The sequence below is a fragment of the Petaurus breviceps genome, unplaced genomic scaffold (assembly GCF_028583685.1).
Source record: "Petaurus breviceps papuanus isolate PSGF00001 unplaced genomic scaffold, PetGlider_PUasm1.0 90925, whole genome shotgun sequence".
Taxonomy (NCBI): domain Eukaryota; kingdom Metazoa; phylum Chordata; class Mammalia; order Diprotodontia; family Petauridae; genus Petaurus; species Petaurus breviceps.
The window spans coordinates 26,976,880-27,004,371 of NW_027187380.1; the positions used below are offsets into that span (position 1 = coordinate 26,976,880).

Consider the following 27,492-nt stretch of genomic DNA (forward strand, 5'->3'; position numbering starts at 1 on the left):
AGTCTAATTCTGAAGCAATGAGTCTCTTCAGTGAGCTTTTGAGATTCTTTTTCCATCTGGCAAATTCATCTTTTTAAGGCATTCTTCTCCTCATTGCCTTTTTGAGCCTCTTTTGCCAGTTGAGTTAGTCTATTTTTTAAGGTGTGATTTTCCTCAGTCAGGCTGTTGACTCTAATTTTGTAATTTTCTTGCATCGTTCTCATTTCTCTTCCCAGTTTTTCTTCCACTTCTCTTATCTGCTTCTTAAGGTCCTCTGTGGCCTGTAACCAGCTCTTATTTTCCTTTGAAGCTTTTGGTGCAGGAGTTCTGACTTCACTGTCTTCCTCCTGTTCCATGCTTTGCTCCTTTTTGTCCCCAAAATAGGCGTCTAATGTTGGAATCTTCTGTCTTCTTTCTTTTCTTTGCCTGGTCATGCCGCCCTTTGCTTTTGACCCCTGGGCTTTTTGCCACAGTAAGACTCTGCCACCAGACAGGGGAGCTTTCTTCCCAAACACTGGGGTTTTCTCAGCTGCTGGAGGTATTAGTTGGGTGCCATCTCTGAGGTCTCCACATGCTCTGGCAAGCTGGTCACGCACCCCAGGACCTCCACCCTAGACTGCAATCCAGATCCAAGCAGGTTAAAGCAAGAGTGATTACCCCTCAGTCTGGTGCTTTGTCTCCCTATACTCTGCAGGCCAGGAGCTGAAGCTGCCACATGGTGCTGGCTGGCTGTGCCGGGCATCCCAGCCTCAGTGGCTTCTCACCCCAGGGGCAAAAGCCACACACTCCCACTTACTGGGTCCCAAAGTCCAGACTGCACTGACCTCTCTACTTTATCCTTTGCATCTATATGTTGATAATTCCAGAAATAGCCACAGCTGCTGCTGATCTGGAGTCTCTGAGGTGGGCAGCTGGTCAGGCCCACCCTGGGGCTAAAACCTTGGCTGGGGAATGGAGCTAGGCTCGGATCTCAGAGCTCTGCCCTGCGGTGGCCGATTCCTGCTGGCCTGCTGTGCTATCCTCAGCGCAGGGGTAGCTTCTCTGTGTCATTTTGTGGGTTCTGCAGCTCAAAAGTTTATTTTGAGTCCCCTTTTTACATGGATTGGGGAAGGTGGAAGCCAGAGCTGTAGGGAGGTCCTGCTTCTATTCTGCCATCTTGACTCCCAAGGGCAAACAATTTTACCACAATTTCAGGAATTAGGAATATTTTCTACCCAGACAATTATATTCCCAATAAAAATAGGACTTAAAGTTAATACTTTTATCGTGGCAGAAAGGAGATGACTATTAAGTTGTACATTTAAAAATTGACACTATTTGTATGTGTATCTAAAAACATTCATATAGGGGGTCCCAAAAATCTTAGTACAGTTTTTGGCTTTTAAAGTATTAAAATCTTATAACTTCAGTAAAATTTTCTGGCACTCTCTCTATATGGACACTTAATAGTTTTTGTTTCCTGAAAATTACTGACATTTCCTAACACTAATAGACTTTGTATTTATTTTTATCCCTTTTGTAACTTAAATGAGAATTTCCACAAACTGTTGCATAAGGAGATTTGTATCAGTGATTTTCAGCTTTAACAGGTGCTTTTCTAATATTGTTTTCTTAACATTTTCTTAAAAAACAGCTACAAAGCCTTCAGTTTTTTGTGTGTATGCTTAGTGTATCTCTAGTTTAAAATTTTGAACTCTTTACTATATAGATGAAATTTTGGAAGCTACCAAATCCAAAAAAGGAGGTGACATTGAAGATGCTAAGAGTCCAGTTCCAGAAGAAGCAGAGAAGGAAAAAAATGAATCTGAAAATAATTACCAAAAAGATTCTGAGAAAAGTAAAGAAGAGCTTTCAGATCAACCCCAGGAAAAAAACAAAGAAGAAAAAACATCTGGTGGTGATTCTGAGAAAGGAAAACCAGAGGGTAAATAAAGTACTTGGTTTTAAAAAGCTTTCTATCAAAAGTATTATATATAAAGCATAGGTCTTTTTAGCTTGAAGAATTTATAAAGAATATACTGGTTTTTTAAATAGCTTATAACCACTTAAATTTATATCGATGGAATTTAGACATTTTAAGTATTTCCTGTATAATAATTATTAGTCAATAATATAGCAGTATAATAATGCATCTGATCAAAATTCATTTAGTTTTTCAGGCCAGCATTTCCTTTTCATGAGATATGATGCAGAAAATAAAATATTTTTCTAATGGATTACATACATACATACATGATGCTAAAAGAATTAATGGTTTGCTCTTTTTATTATATTTCTTGTGTTAACTTCTTGAACGTATTGACTTTTTGTGAATAATCTGTTGTTAAAATAACGTACAACAGAATTGCCAGAGAATGGTCAATGGTGGATTTTGTGGATTGTTGATATTCCATTTTTCAGCAGTTGATTTTCTTTAGGTGTGGCCAGTCCTACCAAAGGAATTTTAAAGAATATCTTTAAAGTTTTGTTGTGCATTTTACTGTAGAGCCAAAAGATGTTGGGGATAAAGGTAACTCTGTGTCAACAAATACTGGCGACAACCCAGCAAATACTTCTTCAGGAGAGACTAGTCCCCCTGAAGGGAAGAACACAGTGGGGTGCCCCTCAGAAACTCATGATAGCAACAACTTGGCAGAGAAGAAGGTGGCTCCTGAGCTACCCCAGGATGTACCAGGTACAGAGGGCAATGTATCAGTGCCTCTGTAATGGGGAGGGGAGAGGTGTGTTGGTTAGTAAAAATCTTGAATGTCATCTAAAAAACAGCTACAGAACTTGTTTATTCATGCTTCTTGTTTATAGTGCCATCCTGGAGTGCTATGTTGTCACCTAACATTTAGAGTTTAATTATGTTTTTATAATTAGTGCTTGAAATTTATTATGGTCATTCATGCTTTTAAAAGTTTACTATAATTATTATTTTATTTTTTAATTTTATAATCATTTACATTATTCCTTCATCATCAAAATAGTCATTGGCTTACTAATAGCTCTGTGTTAAATGACTCAACCTTTTTAGTTCTTTTTATACTACTAACTTTTGTGTCTGCATGTGCTTAGGTAGTTCTTTGTAAGGCTTTAAACCAGGATACTAATCAAAAATCCTAATATATCACAGACCTTTTAAAAATATCTTAAATTTTTACAAAGAGGCATTAACTCAGGGCAGCTAGTTGGCACAATGAATAGAGTACTGGCCCTGCATTCAGGAGGGCCTGAGTTCACATCTGGCCTCAGACACTTAATAGTCACTAGCTGTGTGATCTTGGGCAAGTCACTTAACCCCAATTGCCCCGCTTTCCCCCCTACAAAAAAAAAAAATAAGACAAAGAAGCCTTAACTGTCTAGGAAAAAATGTAAGACTTTCTACTACTTTAAACTCTTATCATTGAAATTATGCTATTGTATAATTATCATGCCTAAAATATTTACTTGCATGAATTTGTTGTCAAATATATCTATCAATGAGAGATATCAAAGAATACCTATAGTGTGGGAAGAAGAATAGCAGCAAAGATGCCCATACTTTCATAGGATGAATTTGAATTGTGTAGATAGAGTCTAGACTGTAAGAAAGAGGAGCCAATGGTGGCTCCTGACATGGATTCAGATATCTAAATGTAAATACACAAAGTATTAGTAACAAGGAAATGACAAGCAGGAAGAGACCATAACTTAAGGATGTAAATGGGAGTCCTCAGGTATGACTGAAAACTTGGCAGTATGGGAAACCCATGACTTGAATGAAGTTCTAGAAAGGTATACCTTATTCAAAAGAAACAGAGTGGGTAAAAGGAGAGAGTGTAATAGCATTGTATGGTAAGCCATATTTGTAAAAGGAAATCCATTACCTGGAAAAGAAGAGCAGGACTTCTTTGCTTGACATTACACATGGTGGAAATTGAGGCAGTAATGAAAGTTTTATTGTCATTAAAGTACATAGAAGTAGAAATTAGATGAATTAGAATCAGTTAATAAACGTGGTATGGAGATATGACAGAGCACTTATGGGAGGACTTCACTTATCCACAGTCTCTCATTTTGCTTCTGAATTCTTTATCAAGGAGAATATTTTTGAACTAAGAAGGATAAAACAAAAATGACTAATGGAAACTTAAAAGGTGAGATAAGTAGGCAGCTAGTAAAAATTGACTTCATTGAGGTCAGGTAAGTAGGCCCAGACAGTCTACATCCCAAGGTACTGAAAGACCTGGCAGGGATGATTCTTAAGCCCTTTTCTCAGTGATCTGGGAAAGATGATGGAGTATGGATGAGAAGTACAGGACTTGAAAAGGACAAATCGCCCAATTTTCAAAAAATGAAATAGTTTTCCGTAAACCATAGGATTATAAACTTGACTTCTTTTCCTGGCAAAAGTCTAGAATATTTATAAAGGGATAGTTAGTGGACATATGTAAAAAAAAACTGATAATAAAGAGCCAGTGTATGAAGAATGTGCTATGCCAAACTAAACACATGTCCTTTTTGGACAAGGTTAGTAGATTGGTAAATAAGTGAAATATTATAGATATATTTTACCTAGTGTCAATCAATTGACATTTGTTATTTACCTACAATGTGCCAGGCACTAGGCAAAGCACTGGAGATAAAAAAAAGAGGTGAAAGATAGTCCTTGCCCTCAAAGAGGTTACAGTCTAATGGGGGAAACAACATGCTAAACAAATATATAAAGCAAGGTATATAGAGGATAAATAGAAAACAACGGAGGGAAAGTACTAGAATTAAGAGGGATTGGGAAAGACTTCCTGTAAAAGACAGGATTTTAATTAGGACCTAAAGGAAGCCAGGGAACTAAGTAGGCAGAATTCGAAGATTTAGTTGAGATTTTAGCAAAGCATTGAACAAATATATGAATGATTTGATGTCAACTTGGAAGGTACCGCTGGGAACTCTACTAAAGCACACCAGAGAACTGCACTTTACCCTGTGCTGGTTAGCATATTTATCTGTTGCTTGGATAAAGGCATGTATGATATGCCTATCAGATTTGCAGGTGAGACAGAGTTGAATTGAGATACCTAGCACACTTGATGATAGAGTTAGAATTCAAAAATATTTTGATGGCCTAGAACATTGGACCAAGTGTGATATGTTGAAACTTTATTAGGGATAAATGTTGCTATACACTCAGATTCAAAAAATTAACTATACAAGTGCAAGATGGGATATGTGTGGCTGAATAACAATTTGTTGGTAAGAGACTTGTAAATTTTAGTGGACTGCCAACATTGTGTTAGCCTATAAGGACAGCATTAGGACCGATGAACAGAAATGTGCAGAGGCAAATTTGACTTGATGTAAGAAAGACCTTCCTAACATTCAGAGTTATCTAAAATCAGTCAGTCAATAAGCATTTATTAAGTGCTTGCAATTTGCCACTCTCCATACTAGGTGCTGAGAATACAAGTACAAGTACAATGAAAGTGTAAGTGCAATGAAATTACCTTGTAATGGGAGAGACAAGATCAGTAGATTTGACGATTGAGTAACTTTGGAAAAGTCAAATTGTAGGGAATTAAGAAGGGAGTGAGGAAAGGAAGTGGAGATTACACTTTACATGGCCTTCTTAAGGAATTTGGCCACAGGAAGAGGAATATTGGATGATAGATAGTGGGGATGGTTGAACCAAGTTACGGGTTTTTGAAGATGGTGTCAACATTAGTTATATTTTTAGCCAATAGGGAAGCAGCCAGTGGACTGGGAGAGACTGAAGATATGTGAGAGTGAGGTTGATAGAGAAGCATCCTCTTAGAGAAAATGGGATGGAATGGGATCATGTGTGCATGAAGATGAGTTTTCAAGGAGAAGGAGAAGGACCACCTTACGTCAGACCAGAATGAAGGAGAAGATAATGGTGGTTGATATGAGATGAGGTAGAGAGGAGAAGCTGGTAGCTCTCAGCAGATGACCACAACTTTGTCATTGCAATATGAAGCAAATTTCTTAGCAGAGACAGTGGGGGGCCGTGGGGGAGAGGGAGCCATGGGATATTTAAGGAGGGTTGAGATTTGCATGAGTCTCTGTGGTGAATGGGATAGTGAGTTGATTAGGGAAGTATGAAAGGATACATGCTTTGCTACAATTTATCCAGTATACCCAGTTATCATTGTTTCATTTGGATATTTTGCCATTTGGATCTAGAAGGCTGAACTTGGACCAGTGTATATAAAGTTATAGAGGAGCAGATAGAGAAATAAGAACTTTCTAACAAAGCTACTCCAGCATGATAACAAGCTGGCTATTGGATGGTAGCTTCCAGGAATACAGAGATTTATTAATCTTTTTCTCCCCCGGTACCTTTGATTTCCTTTTGCACCTACTAGTGTAGTGTTCTGTACATTATGATTTCATCTAAGAAAGTAACTTGGTGAGGAATTGCTGTCCACTAATGCAGATGGGTGGCTGCTCTCCACCTAGCAGAATTGTCTGGAGCACTTAAAAGTGACTTGTCTAGAGTCATCGAATTAATTAGTAAATATGTCAGAAGCACAGCTTGAACCCAGGTCTTCTCTACTACATCCACTGCTTATGTAATAGATACACAATAATTATTTGTTAAAATTATTTTTGAAGTAGTAAGCCTTGCTCTTGGAAATACTCAAAATGGGTTTAGATTTTGATTTTCTGGCAGAAGGGACATACCCTTTAGCTTTGCATATATACATGGACATAAAGAGGATAACAGAAGTTACATTGATATACTGTATACTGCAGACCATGTGGTCATATGGTTGAATTGAATTTCTGATATAGACAACAAAATGTGTGCAGAGGTAAATTGAGTAAGTAGGATATGCTCAATTTGGAGTCAGAAGACTCTGCTGCTTATTACCAGTATAGCTTGAGCAAATTACCACTCTCTGGGCCTCAGTTTTCTCTATTTTAAAATGAAGGAGTTGGATCAGATAACTGGAGGTACATTGAAGATTTAAGTTAATGATTCTTTAACTGAGGTCAGCAGCTACTCACATATCTATGAAAAGAGTTTCTCCACTAAAAACAGCATCAGGCAATTCTTGCCTTACTTTACTGAAATTTTCCTCTCTCAGAATTTAAATGAGGTGCTAAAAGAAACTGCTACTCCAAACCATAATTCCAACTAACAAGAAAGAACTGGTTAGTAAAGTCAAAATGATGGATCCTTGGGAGAAAGTGACTGTGTTATCTTAAAGTTCATAATAACAAAGGAGGCAAAGGTTACACATGATCAGACATACAAGATGTTCTAAAGTCTTAGTGCATTTTTAAGGTGTTTTAAGACTTTAGGGCACTCTGTATTAGACTTATGAAGGAAGGCTTTTAAAACTTCAGAAAAGAGACATGTATTTTAGGCCTGTGAAAGGGAAGATGACAAAGAAGCCCTCAAAATAATTCTAAAAATACAATTGAGAATCATTTGAAGAGGAGAAGCTTCACAAGGAGCTTCCCAATTTATAGGAGTTAAATATTCTAGAAGTATATGTTCACAAGCATATAGCCAAGGAAAAGATACACAAAGAATAAGCAAGTACTCATACAAAATGTTCTAAAACAGCTTCTTTTTTAAAAATTATATCTTCAATTATTTTTTTAAAATATTCTTTTCTTTTTAAATTTTGAGTTCCAAATTGTCCTTCTTCCTTCCAGCTGTTCCTCACTCACTGAGAAGGCAAACAAAATGATATCAGTTATACAGGTGAAATCATGTAAAACATTTCCATATTATCCATATTAAAAAAAAAAAACAAGAAAAAAAAAAGGAAAGGGGGAAATTACACTCCAGTTTGCGCTTAGAGTTCAATTAGTTCTTTCTCTGGAAGTGTATAACATTTTTTCATCATGAGTCCTTTGAAATTGTCTTGGATCATTGTATTGATCAGAGTAGCCAAGTGTTTCACAGTTGATCAATGTACACAATGATTTCCCAGTTTTTCCTGCTTCACTTTGCATGAGTTTCTGAAACCACTCCGCTCATCATTTCCCGTAACACAGTAGTACTCCATCACAATCGTATGCCACAACTTGTTCAGCCATTTCCCAACTGATGAGCATCTTCTCAATTTCTAGTTCTTTGCTGCCAGAAAAAAGAGCTGCTATAACTATTTTTGTATGTATTGGACTTTTTTCTTTGATCTCTTTGAGACACACACCTAGTCATGGTATTGCTAGGTCAAAGAGTATGCAGTTTTTATAGCCCTTTGAGCCTAGTTTCAAATTATTCTCTGGTATGGTTGGATCAGTTCAACTCCTCTACCAGCAATTCATTAGTGTACCTATTTTTCCTTCATCCCCTCCTGCATTTTTCATTCCTGATAGGTGTGAGGTGGGACCTCAGATTGCTTTAATTTGCCTTTCTCTAATCAACAGTGATTTAGAGCATTTTTTCATAAGACCATAAATAACTGTGATTTCTTCTGAAAGCTCCCTGTTTTGACCATTTATAAATTGGAGAATGACCCTTATTTTTATAGCGTTGACTCAGTTCTATACTCAGTGTATATTTGAGAAATGGGAGCTTTATCAGAGAAACTTGCTATAGAAATTTTTATTACTTCTGTTATACTTTTTAGCAAAATATAGTTTCCCTGATTATCCCTTTTAATTAGATTTGTTTTTGCTTTTCCTTTGTTTGCTTACCCTTGTCTTTTTTCTTTCCTTAGTTAAGCTGAAACATATCATTCTGCTCTAGCCCTTTATTTTAACTCTTGTCTATGTCTTTCTGTTTCAAGTACGTCTCTTATAAACAACATATTGTTAGATTCTGGTTTCTAATTTAGTCTGCTATCTGTTTCTGTTTTATGGGTGAGCTCATCCTATTCACATTCACAGTATAATTATTAACTGTACCTCAGTCTTATTTTATTCTGTTTCTTCTTTTCTCTTCCTTTTTATCCTGTTCCTCCTCAAAAGTCTGTTCTGCTTCTAACTACTGCCTCCCTTAATCTGCCTTCCTATTTATCATACCCTCTCCTTTCTTTTATTCCCTTCCCCTCCTATTTCCCTGTTGCTTAAGTTGCTTTTCTATATGCAGCTGAGTGTGGATATTTATTCTTCCTTCTTTCAACCAGTTCTGATGAGAATGAGTTTTCAAGTATTGCCATCCACCTCACCCCCATTTTCCTCTCCATTGTAAAAGCTCTTCCTTGCATGCCTCTTTTATGTGAGAAAAATTTCCCCATTCTACTCTCCTTTCCCCCTGTGTGTCCGTCTTTCTCACCCCTTCATTTTTTGGGGGAGATCATTCCAACATAATTGACTCATATCCATGCCCTCTGTCCTTTTAACTGTTCTAATGATGATAAATTTCTTAGGAGTTATATGTATCATCTTCCCATATAGCAATGTAAATAGTTTAACTTCATTGAGACCCTTATAATTACTCTTTCATGTTTACCTCTGAAAGGACTTTTTTTTTTTAAAGCAATTGGGGTTAAGCAACTTGCTCAAGGTTACACAGCCAGTTATTTTGTGTGGGTGCCAAGTATCTGAGGCTGGAACCGATCCCGGGTCTCCCAACCCCGGGACCAGCGCTCTTACTGTGCCACCTGCCCACACCTGAAAGGATTTCTTAAGTTGTATTTGTGGTGAGAACTATGAGGAATGTGTAAGCCCATTGCCTGGGGATAGATGATCCAGTAGGTTAAAAGCATAACTAAAAGAGCAGACTTATTTAACCTCTTCTTTGCTTCCATTTCTTTCATCAAAGAGAATTAACTTTAGACTAAAAAATGAGAGAAAAAAATGTTTAAAAGGAAGTATAAGATAAATGAGGAGACAGTAAGAGCATCTTAAGTGTTCTGAATTTGTCACTTGACTGCAATGAATTACATTCCAAAAGAACTTGACATTGTAGTCACTGAACCACTTTTAGTGGTCTTTAAGGAAACTGGAGAGATTCCAGAAGACTAGAGAAAAGCAAATAAATGAGTTTTCCAAAAAGCTGAAAAGATAGGTTCTGAAAAAATATAGATTAGTTAGACTGATCCTTAGAAAAATTTTGTCACAAATTATTGAAATATTTTCATATTGTCTCATGAACACTTTTTAAGGAAACATCAATCTCTTGGAGTCATTTTGGCTTCCCGTCATATATGTCATGCCAAGCTAACCTCATTTCATGTTTTGATAATGTTACTATCAAAAAATGATAGTAAACACAGTATATATGAGTATCAGTAAGTCATTTGACTTCTTCCATAATGTTCCTGTTGGAAAAATGAAATCATCCAGATGGTCATTTCTGTTGATGTGCCCAAGGATTCTGTCCCTGGACCTGTTTGATATGCAATTCAGTTACTGGAATGGAGGCATTAACATCATGCTTATGCTTATCCTATATATGAAAGAGTCAGAAATGGGAAAGAGCTAATACATTAGAATCAGGAGCCAAAAAGATCCCAACAAATTATAGAGTGATGGGCCAAATCTAATAAAAGTAAATTTAATAAGGATATATAAACATAAAGTCTCACATTCAAGTAGAAAAATAATCAGCTATATATCTACAGAATGAGGAAAATACATTTAGAAAACTGTTGATGTGAAAAAAGCTTACAGTTTTTAGTTGACTCAGTAATTCCAGGCATGAAGAGGCCTTTGTGAATGCAGTGACAAGAGGTAAAATTTCCTGTTAACTAGGGAACAGTTGTGGTCCAGTTTGGCTGTAATGTAGAATGTGTGAAGAGCAATATTAGAAAAGATGTCTGAATGGGTATGTAGAAGTCTTTAAATTCCAGGTTGAGAAATCTTTACTTTAGCTTTGAAGTAGTAGTGAGCCACTGAAAACTTTATTTTTTAAAATTTAATTAATTTATTTACTTTTAGTTTACAACATTCAGTTTCATAGACCCTTGAGTTTCAAATTTTCTCTTCCCCCACCCCCCACCCCCATGGTGGCATGCAGTCAACTATAGAATCTACAAATACCTTCACATTAAACATTAGTCAGGTTGTAAAGAAGGATTATAATCGATGGAATGAACAGTGGGAAGGAGGAAACAAAACATAATGAGAAAAGAAAGAGAGCAGGTAGTTTGCTTCAGTCTGCATTCAAACTCTGTATTTCTTTCTCTGGATGTGAACATCTCTTTCCATCATGAGTCTTTTGGAGTTGTCTTATAACCTTGCATTGCTGAGAGGAGCCCAGCCTGTCAAAGTTAGTCGTCACACATATGTTGTGTCTGTAATTGTGTACAAATTTCTCCTGGTTCTGCTCTTCTCACTCAACATCAGTTTATATAAGTCTCTCCAGGTTATTATGGAGTCTGTCTTCTCCTCATTTCTTATAGCACAATAGTATTCCATTACATTCATATACCACAACTTGTTCAGCCATTCCCCATTTAATGGGCATCGCCTTGATTTCCAGTTCTTTTCCACCACAAAAAGAACTGCTATAAATATTTTTGTACATATGGGGCCTCTTCCCTCTTCTATGATCTCTTTGGGATACAACCCTAGGAGTGGTATTGCTGGGTCAAAGGGTATGCACTTATTTATAACCCTTTGGGCATAGGTTCCATATTGCTTTCCAGAATCGTTGAATCAATTCACAACTCCACCAACAATGCATTAGTGTCCCAATTTTCCCACATCCTCTCCAGTATTTATCATCACTGAAAACTTTTTAAAGAGAGTAATATGGTAAAACTTGTGCCTTAGAAAGACTTAAAAATATGTGTTGGAGAGAGGGGAGACTAGAAGCAAAGTCAGGTTGTCACAGTAGTCCGTATAGAAAGTGATAATGATAATTGCTAATATCATGCTGTAAAATAGCTCCATTCAGCAACCCCATTAGGTGCTATTAGATGCACTTTGCAGATAAGAAACTGAGGCTTAAAAAGATAAGCCTGGGGCAGCCAGGTAGTACAGTGAATAGAGCACTGGCCCTAGAGTCAGGAGGACCTGAAGTCAAATTCGGCCTCAGACACTTAACACTTAATAGCCATGTGACCTGAGGGAAGTCCCTTAACCCCTGGAGAAGCCCCCATCCTTGAACACCTTGATCAGCTATCTGTCACATGGAAGAGCACCCGTCCCTGAAGGCCTGGCTCAGCTATCTTCCACAAGGCCTCCAGAGATGGCAGTAAACCCACTATTTGGGGGAAAAAAAGGAGTGATAGAGTAGTCTGATTAGACAGAAATCTTGAGAGTGATTCTGTTATGTCTTGTTGATCTTAAAAGAAAAGCAGAGAGAGGAAGAGGAAAACACTTAGGGAAGGGAAAAGAAGATTAGATAAAATTATCTCTCAGTTGCTGCTGGTTTCTGAATTTGCCCATCTCTCAGTAGCTCAGGACCTTTGACTACCCATTACCCCAGAATCCCACACCTAGACACAAGTCCTCTACTTAGTCCATCCTGGATCTATCATCCAGTGCTGTATAATAGGCCACAAAGCTGCAAGTTGACACCTGTTCTTAAACTTAATGGTGAATTCATATGGGTTTGGGATCTCCTCTTGTCCTGGTACACAGCCTCTCCCTTTGCTGGAATGTTCCACATAAACTCCTGGCTAGTCCCTGTCCCCAGTATTCATAGATTTCTGTTTTTCTCCCTAAGCAGAACTAGGCTTGAAAAATGACTCACTCTGACTTTTTCTTGAATTATCAATCAGGATTTGGTGTGGTACATTTTCTAGATCTGTTTTAAGGAGTTTGTGGGGCAAAGCTTGCTGTATTTCTTCCAGCTATTTCACCCTCTTGCTTCCACCTCCAAGGCCTTACATTTCATTGGGGAAAGACTACATATAAAAGGAAGTTGAAAAGCATGAGGAGAGGGAGTGGTGAGGTAGAGGAAGAAGCAGAGACCAAAGAACTTTGGGCCTCCATAAAATGGAGAGGCCAGGAGGAACTGACTGATCAGAGGAAGGGGCCATAGAGGCTGAGGGATCCTTCAGGGTGAGAAGGCTGTTGGGTTATGGTAGAGAAAGTAGTCCAGAAAATCAGCAGAGACCTGAAAAGAATAAGTGAATGAGCTTTGGCTGACCTATTCCTTTCCTTAAAATAGAAGTTTCAGGAGTTGAAGATGACTATAAGGTTTTAAACCTGAATAACTAACAGGATGATAGTGCCCTTTACACAAATAGGAAGGTTTGTAAAATAAGTGCATAGTAGGAAATAGAGGGAGTTTTTTGGACATGTCTTATAGGCCTTCCAGTTCAAATTAGAAAGGTAAAACTGATGTTGTAGAATTAGAGTTCAGGAGAGAAACTAGGCTGGATATGTACATCTTGGGGTCATCTTTATAGAGATAATTAAATGCCAGACGCTTATCAATATAGTTAACAAAAGAGATATTTTAAAGCAGGAGTCCTCAGTCTTTTTCATATCATGCACCTGTTTGGCATTCTGGTGAAGCCTATGCACCTCTTCTTAGAAAAATGTTTTTAAATGCATAAATAAAATACATGGGATTAAAAATGAAAACCAATTATATTGAAATAGCTATCATGTCTTCTCCCCCCAAAAAGAGAAGAGAATAGGGAAAGGGGGTAATAGGAGTTAAGGGAAGGAGAGAGAGAAAGAAGAGAGAATAAATATCAACTCAGCCCTAGAATGGTTGGGCAGGGTTGAGGGATTCATTATCTTCAGATCTAGGATGAAGGGAGAGTTTTTTTAGTGACTGGATGGATGATTCAGTGGGCAAAATAAAAAGAAAGCAAATAAAGAAAGGGACTGGGGAAGGGTTGATCAGTACTAGGCAGTGATGAGAGAGTGCATAATGGTAGTAGAGGAAGAGGCTCTTAGCCTTAGTGCTGAACCACAGGGATAAAGAGAGGTAAAAATGGCATTTCTTACCCATGAATCAGGGGAGAATACTAGGTGACAAAGGCCCTCCAACTTTCAGGGTCCTGTGACGATGACTTACTTATTCTCTTCTAAACGCCAGTGGGAGTAGCAGGAGATGGGAGGAGTGTAGCCAGCCAGGAACATTGATTTAAGTGAATAGGACATTGAATATTTGATCAAGCTGTCAGAAACATTACCAGATTCAGAATTGAAGCCAATTCCTTAGCCTCATACCAAGATTTTTGGGGATTGACATACCCAGAACATGCAAGAGCATATACTTGGCCTGATGTCTGAGGTCCTGATCCTAGATTTGGCTTTTCGTCTCAAAAAATGTTAGGTTTTTTTAACCTAGTGAAGTAGGTTGTGCTTCCACATAGTACCAGACTGAGGAAATGAGGCCTTCCTATACAGTCCTTGGAAGATACTAGTGTTGGCTCTCAATACTGACCCATAACTAGATCCATTGATAGTGTAGGGTAGAAACCAGGATGTCAGTGGTTGCTCCTATCTGCCTGGCAACTCTGTTATTACAAGGGGGTGAAATTTTTTTAAATTTTCAGATAATAATAATAGCAAGCATAGGGCAGAATTGGTTCTGATTATGATGAATTACTGCTATGTTCCTGTCTGCATTGGTGTTTCTGTGTCTTTTTCTTAAGTTCTTCGATGTGATATCCATTGGCAATGAGTTGTTGTTTATACAACACAATATGTCTATATCTTAGTTATTTTCCTGTAGTCCAAAATTTTTCCACTATTGTATTTTCCCATGCTAAGCCTATTCTCTAGGTTCATCTTGGTACTTAGTGTACTGTATGTCTTCCTTCTTTGACCATTAGAAGAATCTGGGATTAGAAAGGGGGAAAATTGAGTTACCTACCCTTCAGCACTAGTAGACAACTTCTGATACCATTAAAAATTATTATCTAGACATAGTTCTTTTCCTCTTCTGTCTTTAAGAAGTCTTTTGTATTATAAATAACTTTTTACCAAATTTGAATGAGATAGTATTGTTTAATCATCTTTAGGTAAAATGGGCCCAAAAAGACCCATTGTAAGGTACACAAGTTTCTTTCTAAGAAGTTTGTCTCTGTGATTTTTGTACAGATGTAGCAGAATAGAAATACCAAAACCTAATTTTATAGACCAAGGATCTTAGAAGCATTTTTAAAGCATCAAGAATCAGATATTTTTTGTGTAGAATGTTGTTGGTGATGCTTCATATTGGTGGAAATACCAAATTTCCTAGTAAGAAATGGTTCCAAAATTTGATATTTTAGATCATTTAGACATTTCCAAAAATCCTGAGCTTGTTATACACAGTTTTTAAATTTTAACATTTTATTTTTACCCAGTTGCATGTAAAAACAATTTTCAACCTTCATTTTTTACAATTTTGAATTCCAGATTTTCTCCAGTCTTTCCTCCCCCATCATTGAGAAGGCAAGTAATTTGATAAAGATTATACATGTATGCACATTTTCTGATACATCTCTTAATGGTATAATTAATTCAGAAAGAATTGAATCTTTAAATAGATTTCTTGAAGTAGGATTTTTTTCTTACCATTTAAAATCTTAATTTGTTAGGATTTAATAATTTATTACAAGTTATTGTCCTAAAAGAATAATTGGGAAATCATACCCCCAAAACTCTTATGGAAAGAGAAATAGCAGTTTTCAGACTACCTAATGATGACTAGATACATTTCTTGAAAGATAGGAATTAAAGCTGAATATTAGGGTGATGTTCTGTAGAAAAGTTGACATATAATACTTTCATGGTTAAATTCCCTATTGCCTAATACGTGGGTTTTGCATTTCTTACATTCAAGCTCAAAATATTTTTTGGCTTAAGATACAAAGTGCGGAACAAACTTCACATAGAACTAACGTGAGTAACATCAGTTTTATAGGGCCCAGGGACTGGACCTGTGATTTCGTAAGTATGGGGAGCCTCCTTCCATCGATGCATGTTGGCAACTTCTCTGTCATGTCTATTCATAGAGTTGCCTAGAGGACAGAGGGTTTAATTGACTTACCCAAAATCATGTAACCAATATAGATCAGAAACAAGACTGGAACTGAATAAAACCTTCCCCCTTCTCTTCTTCTGTTTTATTATAATAAAAAACTCAAAACTTGTTCTGTTGATGTTGAATTTTAGGTTTTAGGACAAACTTTTTTGTGTAGATTTATATTTAAGCATAGTAACAAAAACTTTGTTTTGCTTAATTTCCCAGAAAGTATGAAAATAAATGCAGTTTTTCCAGGTGTCAGTTACACTGTAGCTTGTAGATTTTCTCAATTCAACTGGGGTTTGAGAGTACTGATGAAACATAATAAAACTGACCTAATTTCCCCTAAGTATTCTTTGATGTTCATGAAATGCCCTCTAGACATTTAAAAAATTTCTGCATCTATAAAAGTGAAATATAAGAACATATAGATTCATTCCTTTTTTTTTTCATTTTTCATTCATTTCCACCAGATTTTGAGTTGCAAATTTTCTCCCCATTTTTCCCCTACTCACCACCCCAGAACAGCAGTCCCACAGGATATCCCCTCCTCCAGTCTGCTCTCTTCTATATCTTCTCCCACACCCCCTTAGACTTTTCCAGTAGGGAATGGTGGATCTCTATGCCCCAGCGCCTGTATATCTTATTTCCCAATTATGTGTAAGATAGTATTAATAGTAGTATATATGCATATATAATTTTAAACATTTGATTTTAAAACTTTGAATTCCAGATTCATTCCCTTCCTCCTTTGTCACCCACCCTTACTGGGAAGATAAGCAGTTCAGTATAGATTGTACATGTGTAGCTAAGGCAAAACATTCACATTGTAGATATATTGTAAAAGACTGACTATATTTCCCTCCCTCCTATCCCACCACCCACTTGTTCTATTCTGTACTGTGAGAATTCTCTACTGTGTGTCCCTTTTCAAAAGTGAGTGCTTCCAACTTCCCTCCTCACCAGCCTTTCCTCCCTTCCATCATCCCCTTTGTCACCCCCTTGTCCCCCTACTCTCCTGTAGGGTGAGATACCCTATTTAATTTGTATTTCATTCCCTCCCTGAGCCAAATTCAGTGAGAATAAGGTTGACCTATTCCCTTTTTCCTTCCTATTCTTCCCCTCCATAGTAACCCTTTACCCTTGCCTCTTCCTTATGAGATAGTTTACCCCATTCTCTCTCCATCTCCTCTCATTATATTCCTCTCTCACCTCTTAATTTCCCCTTTTAAGTATCATCCCTTCCTATTAAATTGGTCCTGTGCCCTCTATCTATGTATACCTGTAAGCATATATACACACATTCACACATGTATTCATATGCCTGTATACCCTTAGATACAGACATATATATATATTTCTATTCCCTTCAACTATTTTCATACTGAGAAAAGTTTCATCAGTTACAATTATCGTTTTTCCATGTAGGAATGTTAATAGTTCAACTTTGATCAGTGGCTTATGATTTCTTTTCCCTGTTTACCTTCTCAGGCTTCTCTTGCTTCTTGTATCTGGATGTCAGATTTTCTATTCAACTCTGTTTTTTTCATTAAGAATGCTTGAAAGTCCTCTATTCCATTGAATGACCATATTTTCCCCTGAAAGATGATACTCAGTTTTTCTGGGTAGGTGATTCTTGGTTTTAATCTCAGCTCTTCTGCCCTCCAGAATATCCTATTCCAGGCCCTTTGAACTCTCAGTGTAGAAGCTGCCAGATCATGGGTTATCCTGATTGTGTTTCCACAGTATTCAAATTGTTTCTTCCTGGCTGCTTGTAATATTCTCTCCTTGATCTGGGAATTCCGGAACCTGGCTATAATATTACTAGGAGTTTTCTTTTTGGGATCTTTTTGAGGAGGTGATTGGTGGATTCTTTCAACCCCTATTTTGCCCTCTGGTTCTAAAATATCAGGGCAGTTTTCTTTGAGAACTTCCTGGAAGATGATTTCTAGGTTTTTTCCCTGATCATGGCTTTCAGGTAGTCCAATAATTTTTAAATTCTCTCTCCTGGATCTATTTTCCAGGTCAGTGGTTTTTCCCATGAGATCTTTCACATTGCCTTCTATTCTTTCATTTGTTTGGATCTGTTTAACAGCATCTTGATTTCTCTTAAAGTCACTAGCTTCCCTTTGCTCTAATCTAAATCCAAGGGAATGATTCTCCTCATTGAGCTTTTGAGATTCTTTTTCCATCTGGCAAATTCCTCTTTTTAAGGCATTCTTCTCCTCATTGCCTTTTTGAGCCTCTTTTTCCAATTGAGTCAATCTGTTTTTTAAGGTGTGATTTTCCTCAGTCAGGCTGTTGACTCTAATTTTGTAATTTTCTTGCATTGTTCTCATTTCTCTTCCCAATTTTTCCTCCACTTCTCTTATCTGCTTCTTAAGGTCCTCTATGGCCTGTAACCAGCTTGTATTTTCCTTTGAAACTTTTGGTGCAGGAGTTCCGACTTCACTGTCTTCCTCCTGTTCCATGTTTTGCTCCTTTTTGTCCCCAAAATAGGAGTCTAATGTTGGAATCTTCTGTTTGTTTTTCTTCCTTTGTCTGGTCATGTCACCCCTCAGTCACTTGACTCCTGGGCTTTTTGCCACAGTAGGACTCTGCCACCAGATAGGGGAGCTTTCTTCCCAAACGCTGGGGTTTTCTCAGCTGCCGGAGGTATTAGTTGGGTGCCCTCTCTGAGGCCTCCACATGCTCTGGCAAGCTGGTCACACCCCCAGGATCTCCACCCTAGACTGCAATCCAGATCCAAGCAGGTTAAAGCAAGAGCAATTACCCCTCAAACTGGTGCTTGGTCCCCCTACACTCTGCAGGCCAGGAGCTGAAGGTGCCACATGGCACTGGCTCTGCCAGGTATCTCAGTGGCTTCTCTCCCTGGGGGCAAAAGCTGACGCACTCCCACCTACTGGGTCCCAAAGTCCATACTGCACTGACCTCTCACTTTGTCCTTCGCATCTATGTGTTGATGAATCTGGAAACAGCCACAGCTGCTGCTGATCTGGAGTCCCTCCAGCCGGTGACTGGTCAGGCCTACCCTGGAGCTAAACCCTCAGTTGGGGAGTGGCTGGGCTCAGCTCCCAGAGTGCTACACTGGCTGCTTGCTTCTGGCCTGCTGGGCTGTCCTCAGTGGGAGGTTAGCTTCTCTTTGTCATTTTGTGAGTTCTGCAGCTCTGAAGTTTGTTTAGAGTCCCCTTTTACATGGATTGGAGAAGGTGGAAGCCGGAGCCTGGTGGAGGTCCTGCTTTTAGGGAAATGAGATTTTTTAAAAAGCTTATCTTAGTTGAACACATGAGGGCTTTAAGAGTTGCAAAACATTTTACATAACTTAATTTGAATCCTATAACAGTCCTGTGAGTTGGCATAATTATCCTATTTTTCAGACAAAGAAACAGATTCATATGTTAAGTGACTTGTCTGTGGTCACACAGCTTCTAAGTGTGAGGGATGGGATTTGGACCTGGTTCTTAGCATCCTGTGATTGTATAGTCATAGATTTCATGTTGGAAGGCGGTCATCTAGTCTCTCCTGATTATTTTACAGTTGAGAAATCTGATGCCCAGAGAGTTTATGTGATCTGCTCTATAGCACTCTTTCTTATCTCACATTTATCGTTCTTTCTATGACACCCAATTGCCTCTCCCAAAAAGACATATAAGAACTGCAGTGACAGTACATTTAACAGTACTATTGTGTTTTTATAACTTGACTCTCTACTGGTTCCCCTTGTACTTCTCTGATCATTCCTCAGTTCCCTTTGCTGGCTTATCATCCCTGACTTTGAGTGTTTCCCAAAATTCTGTCCGGGGCCTTCTCCCTCTGTACCCTCTCTCTTGATAATCTTATCACCTCCTATGGTTTTGTCATCTCTATAACAGTAACTTTCAGATTTATATATATCAAGCCCCAGTCTTTCTCTTGATCTTCATTAAGTCCCACATCACAAATAGGCAAATTGGACATTTCAAACTGAATGTCCCAAAGGCATCTTAACTCAGCATGGCTAAAACTGAACTCAGTATCTTTCACCCTAACTTCTCCAAACTCCCTTTTCTCTGTCAGAAGTCACCACCATCCTTCCACTGTCTCAGGCTTGTAAATGGAATAGAATACTCATTTTTCCCACATATCCAGTCAGTTAATAAATCTTGCCATTAACATCTTTTCATTTCTTACCTCCTAATTGGTCTCCCTATCTCAGATTTCTCCACACTCCAGCCTTACTTCCAGACTACTGCCAAACAAATTTTCCTTAGGAACACATCTGGCCATGTGACTCCCATATCACACCAACTCCAGCGCCTTCCTGTTGTCTTTAGGATAAAATATGTATCCTAATTTTTCTTCTATACATACTGACACCAACTTATCTGTTCAGCCTCAGTGACCAGGACGCTCTCTTGCAACACTCTGTGATCAGTCAAACAGGCTTCTTTCTGTCCTTCACATGATACTTCATCTACTGTCTCTAGGCCTTTGCACTTGTTCCATATAGCTAGGATGTGTGGTCTCCTTACCACTGATTAAGAGTCCTCTTTTTTTTAAAGAGACAATTCAAGTACTGTCTTACTGAATGGAACATTTCCTGACTCTGCTTGGGCCCCCCAAGTGCTAGTGTTCTCCTTCCCAAACTACCCTATATGTATTTGCATGTGTTGATTTTAAATTTATTCTGTGTCTATCTGTAGACACAGAATAAACATGATTATGTATTATATATGTATGTGTATATATAGTCACATATGCATTTATATATACATGTATGTGTGTATACATGTCTGTATGTACACATACTCTTTCCTTTCCCATTAGAATGTAAGCTCATTGGGGCAGCTAGGTGGCACAGTGAATAGAGCACTAGCCCTGGAGTCAGGAGGACCTGAATTCAAATCTGGCCTCAGACACTTAACACAAAAACTAGCCTGTGACCTTGGGCAAGTCAGTTAACCCCAATTGCCCTCCAAAAAAAAAGGAATGTAAGCTCATTGTGAGTAGGAATTATTTCTTTCTTTGTACTTGTATGCCCAGTACCTAGCATGGTGACTAGCATATGGTAAGCACTTAATAAATGCTTGTTGATCGATGCAGGTTGGTATCTTCCTTTCAACTTACAGTCAGTCAGTCTTAGGAAGTTGCCTAAAGCACTGAGAGGTCAAAGTGATTTGACTAGTCAAATAGCCAGTATGTGATAGAGGCAGGATTTAATCTTGAACTCAATTCTTCCTGACCCCAAACCCTTCTCACCATCTACTACTCCACACTTCCTCTACTAGTAAAAGTGTGTATATATATATACACACATATCCCAATAATGTATTATGATCTTAACAAAGTGTTAATTAGTTTCAATAGGTGAGAGACTGTACTTTGACATAAAAGCATCCATTAAAATCCTGAATTAAATGCAGTTTGAAAAATTTGAAAGATAGTGTCTCATACTGGAGAGAGCTGGCCTCAGAACTCAAGATCTGAATTAAAATTTTGCCTCTGACTACATGGTGACTATGTGAACTTTAATGAGTCACTTAATTCCTCAGTGCCCCAAACAACTTTCTGAGATTTTAGAATGCTAAAGTGGAAGGGGCTGATCTTCACTGGGAAAAAGACTACTGCAATTATCAGTCTGGTCCAGAAACCCCCTTTGCCCTTAAATGTCCTATAATAGCAGATTAGTAAAATTTTGAAAAGTCAGAATAATTCTTTAGCATTTAATGGATTATATTGGCATTTAAATCATTTTTGCGGAACCCAGTGCATTTTATATGTTTTCTGTCATAAATGTCACTTTAGAAAAATCTCAGAATGTGTTTTTGGATGTTTTGTCTTCTACTGCAGAAAAAGCAGAAAAAAAATAATATACTTTAAAAATAATTGAATTTAAACCAATGATGCTGATTTTAAATAATTTTTTTATTTTTAAAATATTACTAACAAACTGCAAACTAACAAATAAAATGACTCATAATATCCTGGAAATGTTAGTATAATCTTTCACAAAGAAACCAGCATGTAATTATTATTATTACATTGGCTCAAAATTAATTCTCTAGGCATTTATTCACTCTTGCTTCTCTGAATGTTGGTCATGTTTTTGTAAATGAAAATTATTTACAAATGAATGTTTTTATGTTTTACATTCATATTGCATGTACCTGTTCATTTATGAAGAAAATTTTGCAGTGAACTAACCTGTTATACAATTAGAAGTTCTAGGCAAACACTTTAAGTTAAATCATTCATTTTAGAGTTTCTTTTCATATGCTGCACTTGTCATATTTAATCATCTTTTCTTAATCTCCTTGTAGTGGGAACCCTAAAAGAAATTTAAGGGAATCTTCTGAGAGTTTCTGTTACTATATTCCACAGTCTGAAAATTATTTATTCTGTTTTTAGAAGAATCTACCAAGTTGAATGATGGCAGTAGTACTGCTATTGTCCCCAACCTGCCTTATACCGAAAACAGCAACAGCAGCAGTGAACTAAATTCCTCCCAAAATGAATCTTTCACTAAAACATCTGATGATCCTGAAAATGGAGAAAGGGAATGTCATACACTTTTATCTGTTCAAGAGGAAGTAGGTAAGAGTATAGTATATACATTTATTTTAAACTTTTAGATTAAACAAAACCCTAATTTACCCCCCAAATACTCATTAACAGCATTGCTCTACCTTCTTTGAATATGGGGAATAGTTAATTGATGAGTTAATTGGAGACAGATGGAGAGATTTGGAAACTACCTGAAGAACTGACATGGAAATAAGGATTTGAAAGAAAAGTAATTGGCTAGGGTTACTAAGTAATTCATAGGCTTTCCCCTTTAAACAGTATTTAAAAAATAAATATTTTGAGGTGGAAATTATTCAAAAATATATTACACATTTCTTTACCTTGTTAGCACCTGTAGAATATAACTTTAATTTTTATCTTTGTGACTCAGGCTCATAGTTTTTAGCCTCATTTATTATTATACTATACTTTAATATCAGGCTTGCTTCAAGAGCTATTGAAGTACATGGAGCTATTTGTCCTTCTATGCAGTTGATTGTCCAGTTTTTAGTTGTCTTATTTGTTCTTTTAAAAACTCATATTTTTTTCAGTTAATGAAAACTTCCCTCTTCTCGCCAACATTAGGGCAGAAAAATAAAAACTTTGTAACAAACACACATAGCTTAGCAAAACAAATTCCTACATTGGCCATGGCCAAAAAGTATGTTTCCTTATGTACCCTGAATCCATCACCTTTCTTCCAGTAAGTATGTACCATGTTTCATTATAAGTCCTTTAAATTGTGATTGGTTATTGTATTCATCAGAGTTCTTACATATTTCAAATCTTTTTATCTTTACAGTTTTTAAAAATTATATAAATTGTTTTAGTTCTGCATACTTGACTTCAGTTAATTCAGATATTCCAGATTTTTCTGAAACCATCCACTTCATCATTTTACTCAGGACAGTTTTGGTACATTCATATGCCTTAATTTGTTCAACCATTTCCCAGTTAACAAGCACTCCCTTAATTTCTAGTACTTTGCCAGCACAAATACAGCTGCTATAAATACTTTTCTACAAATGGGTCCTTTTCATCTTTCTTTGATCTCTTTGGGGTGTAGACCTGATAGTGGAATTACTGGGTCAAATTATGCAGAGTTTAATAAATTTGTATCTGTAGTTCCAGATTACTTTTCAGGATGGCCCTAGCAATTCACAGTTCTGCCATTAATATGACTTTTCCTACAGCCACTCCAGCATTTCTGATTTTCCTTTTTTTGTCAGTTTTGCTAATCTGATGTGATAGAACTTTAGAATTGCTTCAATTTGCCTTTCTGTAATTATTAGCAATTTGTGATTTTTTTCACATGACTATTAGTAACTTGTATTTCTTTCCTTGAAAACTGTTTGTTCATATCCATTGACTATTTATCCACTGAAGAATGGCTAGTATTTTCATCAGTTTGAATCAGTTTCTTAGAAATGAGACCTTTGTCAGAGAAACTCACTGCATATATTTTTCTGATTTACCTGCTTATTTTCTAATTTTAGCTGCACTATTTTCTTTATGTAAAACTTTTTAATTTCATGTAATTAAAATTTGCCATTTTAAATTTTATGATCTTCTTTATCAATTGTTTAGCCATGGACTCTAAAATTGTTTATGGTATTACCCTTTATGTTCAAGTCATATACCCATTTGGAGTCTTTTTTGGTCAACAGTGTGAGATGTTTATCTATGCATAATTTGTTCCAGATTGCTTTTCCCAGCAGTTTTTTTGAAGGGTGAGTTTTTATCCTAGTAGCTAGAATCTTGAGTTTTTCGAATCTTAGACTACTTTCCTCATTTGTTGCTTTATATTACATGTCTTATCTGTTTTACTGTTATACCACTTGACCTGTACCAAATAGTTTTGATGGCTCCTGCTTTTTGTAGTTTGAGATCTAGTATTTTTAGCCCCTTCTTCTTTCTCATTTTTTTCCTTGAGATTCCTGGCCTTTCATTTCTCCATATGATTTTCTGGCCTAGCTCTATAAAGTCAACCTTTAGTAGTTTGATTGCTTTAGCACTGAATAATAAATTGATTTAGGGTAGTATTGTAATTTATATTACATTGACTTGGCCTAACCATAAGAAAATAATACCCTACAATTATTTAGATCTGACTTTATTTTTATAAAGTGTTTTGTAGCTGTACTTATTCATATAGTTCCTGTATGTGGCAGAGATACTTTATACACCCTATAGTCATTTTAAATGGAATTTCTCTTTCTATCTCTTTCTACTGGTTTTTCTTGGTAATACACACAAATGTGATGAGTTATATGGGTTCAACATATATCCTGCAACCTTGCTGAAGTTAATTGTTTCAATTAATTTTTAGTTGACTTTCTAGAGTACTCTAAATTAAACCATTTTATCAAATATAAAAAGCAATAATTTTGTTTCCTATATTTTTTTTGCCTTATTTCTATATCTAGCATTTCTAGCACTATCAGATTTAGTTGTAATAATAGATATTCCTTATTTACCCTTGATCTTATTGGAAAGGTCTCTGTTGTATGTAATGTTAGTTCTTGGATTTAGATAAATACTGCTTATTGTGTTAACGAGAGATTCTTTTTATTCTTATTCTTACCAATGTTTTTAACAGAAATGGGTGTTTCATTTTACTAAAACTTTTTTCTGCACTTTTTGAAATAATCATGTATTTTTGTTGTTCTTGTTATTGATATATACTATTAAGTTTATAGTATTCCTAATATTGAATATTGTATTCCTGGTATAAATATATCCTGTTTGTAATACATATATATAGTCTTTGTGATATGGTTGTTTTAGCCTCTTTGCTAACATTTTATTTAAATTTTTTGCTTCAGTATTCATTAACAAAATTGATTTGTAGTTTTCTTTCTGTTTTGATTCTCTGTAGATCAGGTATCAAGACCATATTTGTATCATAGAAGGAATTTGGTTGTTTTTCCTTGTTTTTTTCAAATAGCTTATGTAATATTGGAATTGAATTTTCTTTAAATTTTTTGTAGAATCTGATCTTATGGGAGGTCATTAATGGCTTGTTCAATTTTTTTCCCCCCTAAGATTGGGTTATTTGTGTTCTCTCCAATTTCTTGTTCTGTTATTCTAGGCATTTTACATCTTTAGAAGAATTTATCCATTTAATTTATATTGTTGATTTTATTGTCATATATTGGGTAAAATAGTTTATTAATTTCCTTTATTTCTTCACTTGTTGTGATTTACCTTTTGCATTTTTTGATACTAGTAATTTGGTTTTGTTTCCTAAAAGTAAAATTATTTAACATTTTTTTCTTTCCATTTTTAAACATCTCTGGTTTTTAAGGACTTCTTTTTTGGTGTTTAATTGTGGTTTTAAAATTTATTTATTTTCCCTTTTTGGAGGGGGAAGGCAGGGCAATTGGGGTTAAGTGACTTGCCCAAGGTCACAGAGCTAGTAAGTGTAAGTAAGTAAGGGGCCCTATACTCAGGTCCTCCTGACTCCAGGGCCAGTGCTCTATTCACTGCACCACCTAGCCACCCCCAAATTTATTGGTTTTCTAAAGTCCCCCCCCCCATTCACTGATTTTTTTTTCCCTTCTCTTTAATGATGAAAGGGTTAGAGAGAGAAAATTTCCCCAACTTGGGCAGCATCCCAAAATTTTTGGTATGTTGTCATTATTGTCTCATTGTTGTGGTTATCTTTAATGAAGTTACCTGTTGATTTTTTGATTTATTTATTTGTTTGTTTTACCCACCCATTCTTTAGCAGTGTTCACAGACTTGTCTGTCTTCCAATGCCAACCTACCCTATGAAAATGACTTTCCATAATTTTATTCCTTGGATTTCTCAGTCAGGACATCATCTGGTACATTTTTCTACATCATTTTGGAGAAATTGTGAGGAGTGCTGGCAGTGTACTGCTTTCTCCTACTCTGACATCTCTTATCTCTTTTTTACAGATTTCCCTGTGTATTCTTTGATTAGAGCTGCTTCTTGCTTCTATAGTTGTGCTTGCTTAGAGCGTACCTTCTCCTGCCCCCTTTTCTAATTGGTATTTCTAGTTTGCATCCAGCTTGGAAACCAGGTCTTCGGGCTTCTTAGTATCATGTGTAAAATAAGAACCTTTGAATAAGGGCCTTGAGTATACTGCCTAAACTTTTGTATGTAGACTTGGTGCCCTCTGTTGGCTACTTTTTCTTTTTTGCTTGCTTTCTTATTCTGAGTTGTGTGCCAGACAGGTGAGGTTTTACTACTATATTAATTGTCATTAATATCAGCCGCTTTTCACTTTTTACCAAATGTAGTTACTTAACTTTTTTTAAATCAGATTTCAAATCAGAGAAGTCTAATGGAGAAAGAAGTGATTCCCCTGGAACAGGGAAAGGTACATCTGGCTCAACACGGATGGTCACAAGATTACGAAATCCAGACAGCAAGCTGAGTCAACTGAAGAGCCAACAGGTTGCTGCAGCAGCACATGAAGCAAATAAATTATTTAAGGAAGGCAGAGAGGTGTGTATCTTTTGAAAACATTATTTTTGCAATTTAAAGTAATTCTCACTATGCTGTCATTTTAAAAAATGGAAAGATAATAAAATTCTCTTTAGGTTATGGAGATTTGCTGTTGAATTGCTTTTTCCACCTTTAAGTAAATTTGGTTTCTATGAAATTAAAAGTGCTTTCTACAGTAAGGTTTGTTGTATACAAGAGGCAGTATGGTAAGATGGAGAGAACTGACTTTGAAACCAGGAGGCCTGGGTTCAAGTCCTTCCTCTGGCACATACTGCCCATATGATCCTGAACAAGTTGATTAACCTCTCAGTGTTCTCAGCAACCCTGCAACAGAAAGTTGTAAAGAAGGGTTTCCTTGTCTCCAATTTCCATAGTTCAATAAATATATAATTCTAGTCCTTGTCCCTATTACATATCCATATTCTTTCCCACTTACAAATTAGTTTAATTTTCCATAACCTCATTCAACATAAGAGGTCCCACTTTTAAAATGTTTATGGTTTAGAATTTACTTTGGTTTTCTAATAACTTAAGTTGCCACAAAACCTCAGTATAACAGGTTGGGATGGTAATGGTGTTCAGAAACCTTCATATGTTAAACATAAACAGCCCTAGATTATTCATACAATAAAAGAGCCATTAGTGTGGCATCTGAAAATTTGAAATAATGTGCTGGTTTCAGGGGAGA

General features: G+C 36.6%; 1 protein-coding gene and 1 long non-coding RNA gene across 2 annotated transcripts in view; one reads left to right on the plus strand and one right to left on the minus strand.

Moving 5' to 3' along the window:
* Positions 1–27,492, minus strand: part of LOC138152623 (uncharacterized) — a 634,969-nt gene that overhangs the window by 494,528 nt on the left and 112,949 nt on the right. The window lies entirely within an intron of this gene.
* The window catches only part of BPTF (bromodomain PHD finger transcription factor), a 193,334-nt gene that overhangs the window by 78,893 nt on the left and 86,949 nt on the right, over positions 1–27,492 (plus strand). Inside the window, exons 3-6 of the mRNA XM_069076836.1 lie at positions 1,679–1,903; positions 2,465–2,653; positions 22,172–22,357; positions 26,620–26,804. Coding sequence (XP_068932937.1) covers positions 1,679–1,903; positions 2,465–2,653; positions 22,172–22,357; positions 26,620–26,804 — 785 coding nt within the window. The remainder of the gene's footprint in view (positions 1–1,678; positions 1,904–2,464; positions 2,654–22,171; positions 22,358–26,619; positions 26,805–27,492) is intronic.